Source organism: Microtus oregoni, unplaced genomic scaffold, assembly GCF_018167655.1.
Source record: "Microtus oregoni isolate MIOR12 unplaced genomic scaffold, Mior012 000192F_ref0000130, whole genome shotgun sequence".
Taxonomy (NCBI): Eukaryota; Metazoa; Chordata; class Mammalia; order Rodentia; family Cricetidae; genus Microtus; species Microtus oregoni.
Genome location: NW_024544851.1, coordinates 53,553 through 64,798, shown reverse-complemented (window position 1 = coordinate 64,798; position 11,246 = coordinate 53,553). Strand labels below are relative to the sequence as shown.

The window sequence follows — 11,246 nt, the reverse complement described above, 5'->3', positions numbered from 1 at the left end:
CCGCCGCCAGCCTTCTCCTGTCAACAGCCGGTGTTCGAGGCAGAGAGCCCCGTGCGCACGCGCAGGCCCTGTACGGAAAGCTAGGGAAGGATTATCTGCGTTGACCAATGGCGTGTGCGAGGCTGCCCGCCGCAGTGCCTTCTGGGAACGTACCAATGACCGATTCCAAGGGGCGTCTGCGGCGGCGGAAGCGCCAGACATTGAGAACCTTTACGTTGAATGCTGCTTTTCTGTCCGAGCTGCGGAAACGGACTGATTGTGGAGGAAGGACCGCGTTGCCATCGCTTCGCCTGCAACACTTGCCCCTCCGTGCAAAGACTAATATATAATATTTAATAATTATTTTATAAAATTAAATAAAACTAGTTTCTATGTTATACTTAATAAGCATGTTTTATACGTAATCCTTGTACATCTCTGTGCCTTTTAGAAAATTATATTGTCAAAAAATCAATTTAGTACATAGGATAGCATGCTTATTAAAAATGATTTAATATTCCCAAATTCAGATTAACTTGGTATTGAAGACCTAGGTGACATTTCATAAATCATTTAATCCTACGTGCATAATATCACACGCAAGGTGAGTACCAGAGGCGAGCGCCTCCTCGGCTGTCTGAGCTCAGACCTTCCTGCGGGCGGTAGGTTTTTTGTCTCTCGCAGCGGCGGTTCCCCAAGTCCAGCAGTTGCTAATCCAGTGGCGTCGCTCCGACCAAATCGAAGCCGTTCTTTTGGTTACTACAGAGATTTCTGCCTCCGGCTCTGTGCTGCTCGTTTTGTGACACTCAAAAAAGTTGCGAGAATTTCCGTTCATACCTCTAGGCTGAACCACGCTTTTAAAACCTTCAGTCCCCACATGCTGTTCCCGGCGTGCCAGACTCCAGTCCGTTTATCACCTCTCATCTCAAATCTTTATGTTCTTTTTGTAGCTCTTTTTGCTCTCTCCCCCTCCCTTCCTCGCCCCCCTCTCTCTTTTTTGGGTGTGTGTATATCTCTCTGTTTCTCTCTTCCTTTTCCTTTATCTCCTTGTCTTTTAAAATAATGACTACCCTATTTAAATTCCAGCCTTTTTGGCTGTTGGTACGTGCCTATAATTCTATCACTTGGGGAGGCTGTGGCTGGAGAATAAGTTCAAGGTTCACCTGGGCTGCATGGCATATATATATATATGAAAATTAAGTAAACAAACCACAATCCAGTTCTCCCAGTTTATCCTCATTCCTGTTATCTTTTTCCCAGGATCGGAACTCAGAAAGCTGGTTTTCAGCCCTTGGTGTTTTGTTTACGGCTCTTGTTCCTCCTTACCTTGGTGTCCGGAGTTCTGTGATTGCAGATGGCATCACCAGGCCTTGGTGACACCTCATTCTTTTTTTTTTTTTTTTTTTTTTTTTGGTTTTTCGAGACAGGGTTTCTCTGTCCCGGAACTAGCTCTGTCGTCCAGGCTGGCCTTGAACTCACAGAGATCCTCCTGCCTCTGCCTCCCGAGTGCTGGGATTAAAGGCGTGCGCCACCACCACCCTCATTCTTAATGTTTGCACTTTCCTAGAGCTATATGGAGTTTAGAGTCTGGATTTGTGATAAGATGAATGGTGACTTAGTTTCGAAGTTTGAGAGATTGACTGCTAAATTTAGGAAAGCAGCCAAATGTGTCCCCAGGGAATGCTGGGATACCCAGATAAATGATACTGCTAGGCTTATTTTGTGTCTTTCATATTGGATTATTAGGTGTTTTAGGGGTATGAGAAAAGAGTAGGGTTTAACTCAACTCTTCTTCCTGCTCTGCCTGGTGTTTCCTCCAGTCTCTAGAGGGCTCTGACATTGGACCTCTGGGTTGTTTTGGGAACATCCCAGTCATAAAACCCCAACATTTTAATGGCTTTTGGTGCTCTCTGAAGAAGATAAATTTTGTATCCATTTACCATGTAGAGGAAATGCTGGAGAGGGGTTATGGTTTGGTGTCCCACCTTTTAAACTGTATGATTACTTGAAATCTTTGGTTTATTTTTGTCAGGTAACAAACCGAAAGTATCCAAAGCTGAAAGAGGTGGATGATGTGCTTGGGGGAGCAGCTGCCTGGGAGAACGTGGACTCCACTGCAGGTGGGAAGTTTTCCATTACAAAGCCAGTGACTCAACCCTGTTTATTATTACTTATTATATTTAATAATAATGCATTTATTATAATACAACCCTTTATATTATTATGACCAATGACATGGTTTAGCGGGTAAAAGCTCTTGTTGCCAAATCTGTCAACCTGAGTTTGATCCTTGGAGCTCAGATAGCTGATTCATGAAAAGTTGTTTTCCACTCTCCCCCAGTAAGTATGAAAGAATTTAAGGAAATATAAATAATGGCAAATATCAGTAATTACAAATAGCTTGTGTTTGCCACTACAGGAAGTATTTGATGATATGTTTTAGTTACAATGTAGTCGTTCTTTAAATTCTAAGCAAGGCATTAAAACTTTTTTGTTTGTTTGATTTTTGTTTTTTGTGGATTTTTTTTTTGAGACAGGATTTCTTTGTGTAGCCCTGTGTGTCCTGGACCTCCTCTGTAGACCATGCTGGCCTCGAACTTAGATGATTCACCTGCCTTCCTGCCAAATTCTAGGTGGTTTTTTTTTTTTTTTTTTGGTTTTTCGACACAGGGTTTCTCTGTAGCTTTGGAGCCTGTCCTGGAACTAGCTCTTGTAGACCAGGCTGGTCTCGAACTCACAGAGATTTGCCTGCCTCTGCCTCCCACGTGCTGGGATTAAAGGTGTGCGCCACCACCGCCCGGCTCAAGTTCTAGGTTTAAAAGGCGTGTGTACCACCATCTGGCTGTATTAAAAAATTTAAAGTAGGTTCTTTCAAGGAAAGATATTCTGAAAGGAAAATCACCATACTGATACCCACTCCATTGTTTCATTTCGATTCTCCAGGTCAGATTAGACCAGTATAAAAATCTGGTATATATTCTCTTTTTGAAGCAAATTCAGAGTTTATTACAAAAAAGTTTCAGTGTTGGTTTCAACTTAAATATTGATGGTTGTTGAGAGGGGCAGAGAGATACATAGAGGGCAGTCATCCATGCTCTCGTAGGTATAGGCTTCTTAGGAGAACTCTGTTGTATGTATTTTCAAATACCACTATTGAAAAAATGATCATCTCTGGTCTTTTTTATTCTATATGGATTTAAAAGTTTTATAGCTGGAAGTGAAGTATGGTGGCTCAAGCATGTAAGCCAGTACTCTCAACCCTATCTCAATCAATCTGTCAATCAGTAAATAGTTTTGGGGAAGCTGGGTGGTGCCAGCACTCAAGAGACAGAGACAAATAGATCTCTGTGAGTTTGAGGCCAGCCTGGTCTACAGGCTCCAAACTATATAGAGAAATCCTGTCTTGAAAAACAAACAGAAAAAGTAGGGCTGGAGAGATGACTCGGTGGTTTCCATCTTGATCCAGTGTCCTCTACTGGCATCCATGGTTCATAGAATACTTACTAACAAAACATACACATAAAATAATTTTTAAAAATTAAAAGATTTATGTTTGATAGACTTAAATGTGATAATGGAAAGAAAGAATAGGGCCCTAAATATTATCTGTTTGAGAAGGAAGGCACATGTGTGATTAGCAGTCTTTTTCTCTATAAGGAAATATACAATCTTATGTTAAAAGTTAGAATTAGCTAGGTGTGCTAGTACAGCTTGGGAGGTGGGGACTGAAATAATCAGGAGCTAAAGGTCATCTTGGCTACCTAGTGACCTTGAGGCCAACTCCAAGAACTTGTTTTATAAAAGCAAACAACAAAAACCTTGAAAATGAGGACTGGAGAAATGGCTCAGTGGTTAAGAACACTGCTCTTCCAGAGGTCCTGAGTTCAATTTCCAGCAACCACATTGTGGCTCACAGCCATCTATAATGAGACCCGGCGCCCCCTTCTGGCCTGCGGGCATACATGGAAGGAATGCCGTACACATAATAAATAAATAAATCTTAAAAAAAAACCTTGAAAATGGAAAATGAGTAGGGGCTTAATTTTTTTTAAATCTATTTGTTTATTTTTGAGATAGACTCTTGTTATGTAGCTCAGGCTGGCCTTATAGCAAGCCTCTTGTCTCAGTCTCTTAAATGCTGGTTTTATAGCTGTGTGCTACCACACTGGGCAGGTATTTTTGTTATAGCCCCACAAAACAGACTATAAAAGACCCTTCCCATGCTATGCTTCCAGCCAGTCTTCAATAAAATTTGAGAAAGAAAGTGATACTATGGAGGTGCTTTCAAAGTCACAGTCTCTCCAGTCCCCCTAGTATTGGTGTGCTGTGGGTAGGATGTTGCTATTGGCAAATTTACCATTGGCAAAGTAGTCTGGATGAATGCGGGGATGAGATATTTACCCATACTTAACAGTATTTGTGTAATGTGGATGACTTGTTTTTCTCTTTGTCAGAGCCATGTCCAAAATGTGAACATCCCCATGCCTATTTCATGCAGCTTCAGACCCGTTCCGCAGATGAGCCAATGACCACCTTCTACAAGTGCTGCAATGCTCAGTGTGGACATCGCTGGAGAGACTAAGGGCAGGACTTACCCAGCTGTAGCTCTGAATGTTGTGTGCTGAAGGTCTTTGCTGTGTGATAGGAAGCTAACTCTTCAGTGGTGGAGGACCAGGGTGAAACAGGTCATCTGTAGGTCAGCAGATAAAGACCTTAATGCACAGGGGCCTCGGGTCCTTGGGAAATAAATACACATGAGGATATTCACTTGGCTTCAGGTTCTATTCCTTCATCCTTTGTATTTATATAGTGGGTAGTTGATATTTCCTTACTACCATTAGAACTAGAAACTTGGTTTATAGCCAAGGATAATCTTGAACCTCCTATTCTTCTTGCCACTGACTCAGAAGTATTAGGATGATAGGCATGTGAACTATATTCATTCTATGCAGTGCTGGGGATTGAACTCTGAACCTCATGAGTACAGACAAGTAACTCAGTCAACTGAGCTATATCTCCAGCCATTTAATTTTTAAGATAATTTTTGTTTTTTCTCTCTAGAACAATTATAAAAATATCCATAAAATCATTGAAAAGCACATTTAAATTCAGGACTGACATGATACAGCTTGTATGATTAATAACTAAACAAACATCTGTTATTTGGATTTTCTGAATGATGTTGATAGGAATTTAAAAGTAACCAAAAATATTTTCTATTTCCAGCTAGGGAGAAAGGACCACAATAGAGCCTATGCCTAGCACTTACAAAAGTCTGTGTTTGAACCACATTCAAAAACCTATTAAAATCTCAATAAATTTAGAAAAGTTACTTATTTGCTAGAATTACTAGTGAGATTATTCTATATAGTGGACATATTTTTCTATGATGGAAGCTCTGGTCCCTCCATGCAACTGGACAGTCATATACATGATAAAGAATGCAGATAGTAAGGAAATCTAAAATAACAGTATCCTCCTATGAACATAACACATCTAATGTTTTCAAAGTCCTTAAATAGTGGTGTGGGTGAATAATTCACAAACAAAAGCTGATTTCGAAATCTTTGATCTGCGGTTATTTTCAAGCCTTTAGAACTTTGTAGATTATCTCCTTTTACTAACTCTGTTACAAAGGAGAGCCACATAGTCTTTGAATGAGATGTATTTGGATATTAGATCACTTGCCTAGCATATGGCAAGTTCTGGGCTCAGTCCTTGGTACTGAATGACAGAGGTGTGGGGGAGAGTGATCATTTTTACTGTTGGTAAGGGTTAAGACATTCTCACAAGGCTGGTGAGAATAGAAGTTGGTACAACAGTTTCTCGGGACAATGAGGCAATATCTAGCAGTAATTTAAAATGCTACCCAAGGGTGACAGACATGCAGTGTTACCACTTGAGAGGCCAAAGCAGGAGTATTGGGAGGTCCAGGCTATCCTGTCAGTGGCAGCAGGAGTTGGAAGAGAAGATAGGTTGTGTGCTGCTGCCTGTCTCAGCCCCAGTTCTTTCAGTGAATTTTTGTCATTGATGCTGGGATTCTGGACCACGCCACAAAAGATTCTCAGGACAACTAGGTATAAAGTAAGTCAAGTGTCTTAATAATAGCCATGTTTATGATTTGGGTGGCTTTTTTTTCTTTATTAAAAATTTCCACCTCCTCCCATTTTCCTCTCACTTACCCCACTCCTCCTCCTCCCTCTCCCTCTCCAGTCCTAAGAGCAGTCAGGGTTCCCTGCCCTGTGGGAAGTCTAAGGTCCTCCCCATTCCATCCAGGTCTAGGAAAGTGAGCATCCAAACAGACTAGGCTCCTACAAAGCCAGTCCATGCAGTAGAATCAAAACCCAGTGTCATTGTCCTTGGCTTCTCAGTCAGCCCTCATTGTCAGCCACATTCAGAGAGTCTGGTTTGATCACATGCTCCATCAGTACCAGTCCAGCTGGTCTTGGTGAGCTCCCATTAGATCAGTCCCACTGTCTCAGTGGGTGGATGCACCCCTCGCATTCCTGACTTTCTTGCTCATGTTCTCCCTCCTTCTGCTCCTCATTTGGACCTTGGGAGCTCAGTCCAGTGCTCCAATGTGGGTCTCTGTCTCTATCTCCATCCATCATCTGATGAAGGTTCTATGGTGATATGCAAGATATTCATCACTGTGACTATGGGATAAGGCCAGTTCAGGCACCCTCTCTGCTGCCCAAGGAACAAGCTGGGGACATCTCCTTGGGCACCTGGGAACCCTTCTAGAGTCAAGTCTTTTGCCAACCCTAAAATGGCTCCCATAATTAAGATATCTACTTCCCTGCTCCCATATCCACCTTTCCTCCATCCCAACCATCCCATTCCCCCAAGCTCTGCCCAATCCTCCCTTTCTCCCTTCTCTCTCCCCATCTCCCCTTCCCCCCACCCCCCCACACCCATGCTCCCAACTTTTGCCTGGCAATCTTGTCTACTTCCAATATCCAGGAGGATAACTATATATATGTTTTTCTTTGGGTTCACCTTATTTAGCTTCTCTAGGATCACAAATTACAGGTTCAATGTCCTTTATTTATGGCTAGAATCCACTTAGAGTGAGTACATACCATATTCATCTTTTTGGGTCCGGGTTATCTCACTAAGTAAAGTGTTTTTATTTAATTTGGGTGGCTTTTTAAGAGAATTGTTCAGTGAAGTTTCACCCCTACTTATCCTTTTTCGTATTTGTTAAATGAGATCATTGGATGAGTCCATAGATGACAAGGGTTCAAGCTGTTCTTAATATACCAGGTTACAAGGGGTTAAGACATAACTTTTGAATGTCAAAAAGAAACCTTACTATCTCTTTGAGTTTTAGGTTTACAACTGGGAAAAGTCAAATTAAGGTCATCTGGTTAGTGTGGTTCATCAGTGTTAACATTCTCAATTGAAATCTCTATATAAGATGATTATAGACTGTGTACTCCACCTTTATTGCTTTAGAATTCACAGCCCTTAGCTGGAGTTTTCACAACCAGACGTAATTTGCCTATTTTAAAAAAATTATTATGCCTTTTTCCTCTTCTGGGGACGGTGCTTAGAGGCACTCAGAATGGTCCAGCGTTTGACATCCTACAACACAGCCTCCAACAAAACTAGGCTGTCTCGAACCCCTGGCAACAGGATTGTTTACCTTTACACCAAGAAGGTTGGAAAAGCACCTAAATCAGTGTGCGGTGTGTGCCCAGGCCGACTCTGAGGGGTTCGTGCTATGAGACCGAAAGTCCTCATGAGATTGTTGAAGACAAAGAAGCATGTCAGCCGGGCCTATGGTGGCTCCATGTGTGCCAAGTGTGTCCGTGACAGGATCAAGTGGGCTTTCCTTATTGAGGAGCAGAAAATTGTTGTGAAAGTGTTGAAGGCACAAGCGCAGAGTCAGAAAGCGAAATAAATGTGCGGTTTTTTAAATAAAAAAAATTATTATTGCATAGGTATATGGTAGGGGGTGGTGGATACATATCTCAACATTCACATGGAGGACAGAAGGTGACTTTGTGAAGTTGGCTATCTCTTTATTTTTATATTGTTTCTGCCCCACTTATTTCATTTTCCAAGCGCTCCCCTGACATTTTAATCTATCTTAAGCCTTGGCTACATTATGAGATTTTGTTTCAAAAATCAAAACTAACAAGAATTTTGTCTATACATCAAATTATCACCAAAGAATAATATTGGAAACAGAAAAGAAAAATTACCATTTATTATACAAGGATCCATAATAAAGACTACCAACAGATTTTATAGAAGAAAATCTTTGGACACTAAAAGTCAGTGAGCTGCCACATTGAAAGTGCTGACTGAAAACAAGCTGGAAAACCCCACAAGTGAGAGAGATAATATAAAACAACATGGAAGCTGGAGAGATGATCCAGTGGACAATAGCAGCATACTTCTCTCATACAGGATCTGGATTCAGTTCGCAGCACCCACAGGGAATCTTGCTACTTTATATCACTCCAGTTTAAAGGGATCCGGTCCCTTCTTCTGACTTCCATAGGCACTAGGTATGTAAATAAATCCAAGAAAAACACATGTAAGGAGAAATTTCTTTTTAAGAAAATCTATTAGAGCAGTAAATGCTCTTATGAGACATCTCTCCAGCACCTGCATTTGACTCCTGTCCTTACAGTACCATGTGCTGTATTGGTCTGTAGGGACAGGTACATGAGGTAGGCATGCTAACTCTTTAGATACCAGGTATCTATACAGGGATCCGGTGTACCCACTTCTCTCTGTGAGGAGGGATTCCCCTCTGTATGCTGTGAATATCATTGGTTAATGAAGGAACTGCTTTGGGCCTATAGCAGAGCTATAGGGGAACAGAACTAGGCAGGGAAAACTAAGCAGAATTCTGGGAGAAAGGAGGTGGAGTCAGGGAGAAGCCATGTAGCCCTGCTGGAGCTGAATGGAACTTTACCTAGTAAGCCGCTGCCACATGACAATATACAGATTAATGGAGATGGGTTAAATTAATATGTAAAAGTTAGCCAATAAGAAGCTAGAGCTAATGGGCTAAGCAGTGATTTAAATAATATAGTTTGTCTGATTATTTCAGGGCCCTTCTTACTACATCTCTGTGGGTTCAGGATCATGTCCCAGCTTCATTTATTATCAGAGTTGGAGCAGATCTGTCACCTCTCTTCTAGGATGGTAGTGTAGATTAGGCCCACCTGATGATGGAAAGCAGAGTTGAGATGGCCCTTCTGGGGACTGGGAGTGGAGTAAGAAATGCTTCTTGATACTAAGAAAAAGCTCCAGCTAAGCAGTGTAAGCAGGAAGCCCCAGAGGAGCCACAGTGAATGGAATCTGCAGCAGAGCCCACATGCTTTCCGTGAAGACTTTTCCTGTGGAAGCCTGGACATAAGAGGGACAGTTGAAGCTGCCCTTTTACCATGGCAGATCTCAAGTATATTGGGGAAGTGATTTCATCCAGATGACTGACTGTTTCATTATTGTAAAGCTCTCCCTGGAACTTAGAGAGACTGGAGGTGAGTCAGATAATACAAGTGTAGAGGAAGTAATTCTGTGGGTTCACAGACAGGTGCTGACAAACCAGGGCTTCTTTTTTTTTTTTTTTTGGCATAAATAGGACAGGTTATTTATTTATTATTAATTTATTACTATTATTTTATTATTAGTCAGAAACATAAGAGAGAAGAAATTGTGCTGTTTTACATAGATGTCTTAAAATCTCAGCTCCCTCTGTTTTATTCCAGTTTAAGAACATCACCTTTATAAGTCAGATTCAAAATGGCTCCCATATCCATTGTATGGGAAAATAGATGTTAAAGGAGGGTAAGGGGTACCCATCATTAAATAAGAGAATCTGAGGTTGAGTGAATCATTTATACTTACATTATCTATCTATCTATCTATCTATCTATCTATCTATCTATCTATCTATCCATCCATATACTTGGGTATATTGCCATATATAGCTGTATGGTAATGCAGATTTGATTTTTTCTTTTTTTTCATCAGGCGATGAAAGGAGACAGAGACAGAGACCCACACGGGAGCACCGGACAGAAATCTCAAGGTCCAAATCAGGAGCAGAAGGAGACGGAGCACGAGCAAGGAACTCAGGACCACGAGGGGTGCACCCACACACTAAGACAATGGGGATGTTCTATTGGGATCTCACCAAGGCCAGCTGGCCTAGGTCTGAAAAAACATGGGATAAATCCGGACTAGCTGAACATAGCGGACAATGAGGAATACTGAGAATTCAAGAACAATTGCAGTGGGTTTTTGATCCTACTGCACGTACTGGCTTTGTGGGAGCCTAGGCAGTTTGGATGCTCACCTTACGAGACCTGGATAGAGGTGGGCAGTCCTTGGGCTTCCCACAGGTCAGGGAACCCTGATTGCTCTTCGAGCAGATGAGGGAGGGGGAATTGATCGGGGGAGGGGGAGGGAAATGGGAAGCGGTTGTGGGGACGAGGCAGAAATCCTTAATAAATAAATAAATTTAAAAAAAAATAAAAAATAAAAAAAATAAAAAAAACCCAGGGCTTCTAAAAGCTCAGCAGCCAGAGATGTAGAGTAGAGGCTTTGGTTACTCTCTGCTGTAAGTCATTTTCTCTTTCTGAGATGACCCTGACACAGAAAGACCATCTGTAGACTGTAGACAGAGACTGCGCTTTAGTTTCCTGGTCACCCAGATACGGATAATTTCACAGAAACTATATTAAGTACAACACAGTTTGGCCAATGGCTTAGGCATATTCCTAGCTAGATCTTAGATGAACCCATTTCTATTAATCTATGTATTGCCATGAGTCTATGACTTACTTGTAATGTTCTGGCATCTTTCTCCTTCAGTGGACCCAGATTGGAAGCTGAAGATCAGCTTGCCTTAGCAGATGGGGGTGGGTGATGGGAGTGGCTTGTCTCTTAAAGGGACAGGACAGACCATTACATACCCATCTCTTTTTTAAATAAAAATGCAGGAGGTTAGGCACAACAGGTTAAAGGAATTAGGGCGGTAGATTCTCAAGAGTGCTTCCTGCTTATTTGTGGGTGTCGTCTTGGGGGGGGGGGCTAAGAAAGCTGGGTGCTGGTCACATCCTGGGTAGATAGTCTCTTAATACTTTTTTAAGGTATTGGCAGAACAAAGAACAAAGTTAAGTTTAGGAAAAAAAATTAGGATCAGGAAATTGAGAGTGGTGTATCTGACCTGTTTAAGGTGGATACTTCAATTTGGCTCCCTGGAACTCACAAGAATTCTTTGGGTTTGTGAAAACAGAAGA

At 41.7% G+C, this 11,246-nt stretch overlaps 1 protein-coding gene and 1 pseudogene across 1 annotated transcript; both read left to right on the top strand.

Annotated features, from left to right (window-relative positions):
* The first annotated feature begins 219 nt into the window (after window positions 1-219).
* LOC121445445 (DNA-directed RNA polymerase III subunit RPC10-like) lies at window positions 220-4,698 on the top strand. Its single transcript, XM_041647594.1, has 4 exons — window positions 220-304; window positions 558-583; window positions 2,012-2,099; window positions 4,434-4,698. Exons 1-4 carry the CDS (start codon window positions 220-222, stop codon window positions 4,559-4,561), a joined length of 327 nt encoding a protein of 108 aa, XP_041503528.1. The 3' UTR covers window positions 4,562-4,698.
* Window positions 4,699-7,546: 2,848 nt separating this feature from the next.
* On the top strand, window positions 7,547-7,885 carry LOC121445444 (annotated as a pseudogene).
* The last annotated feature ends 3,361 nt before the right edge of the window (window positions 7,886-11,246 follow it).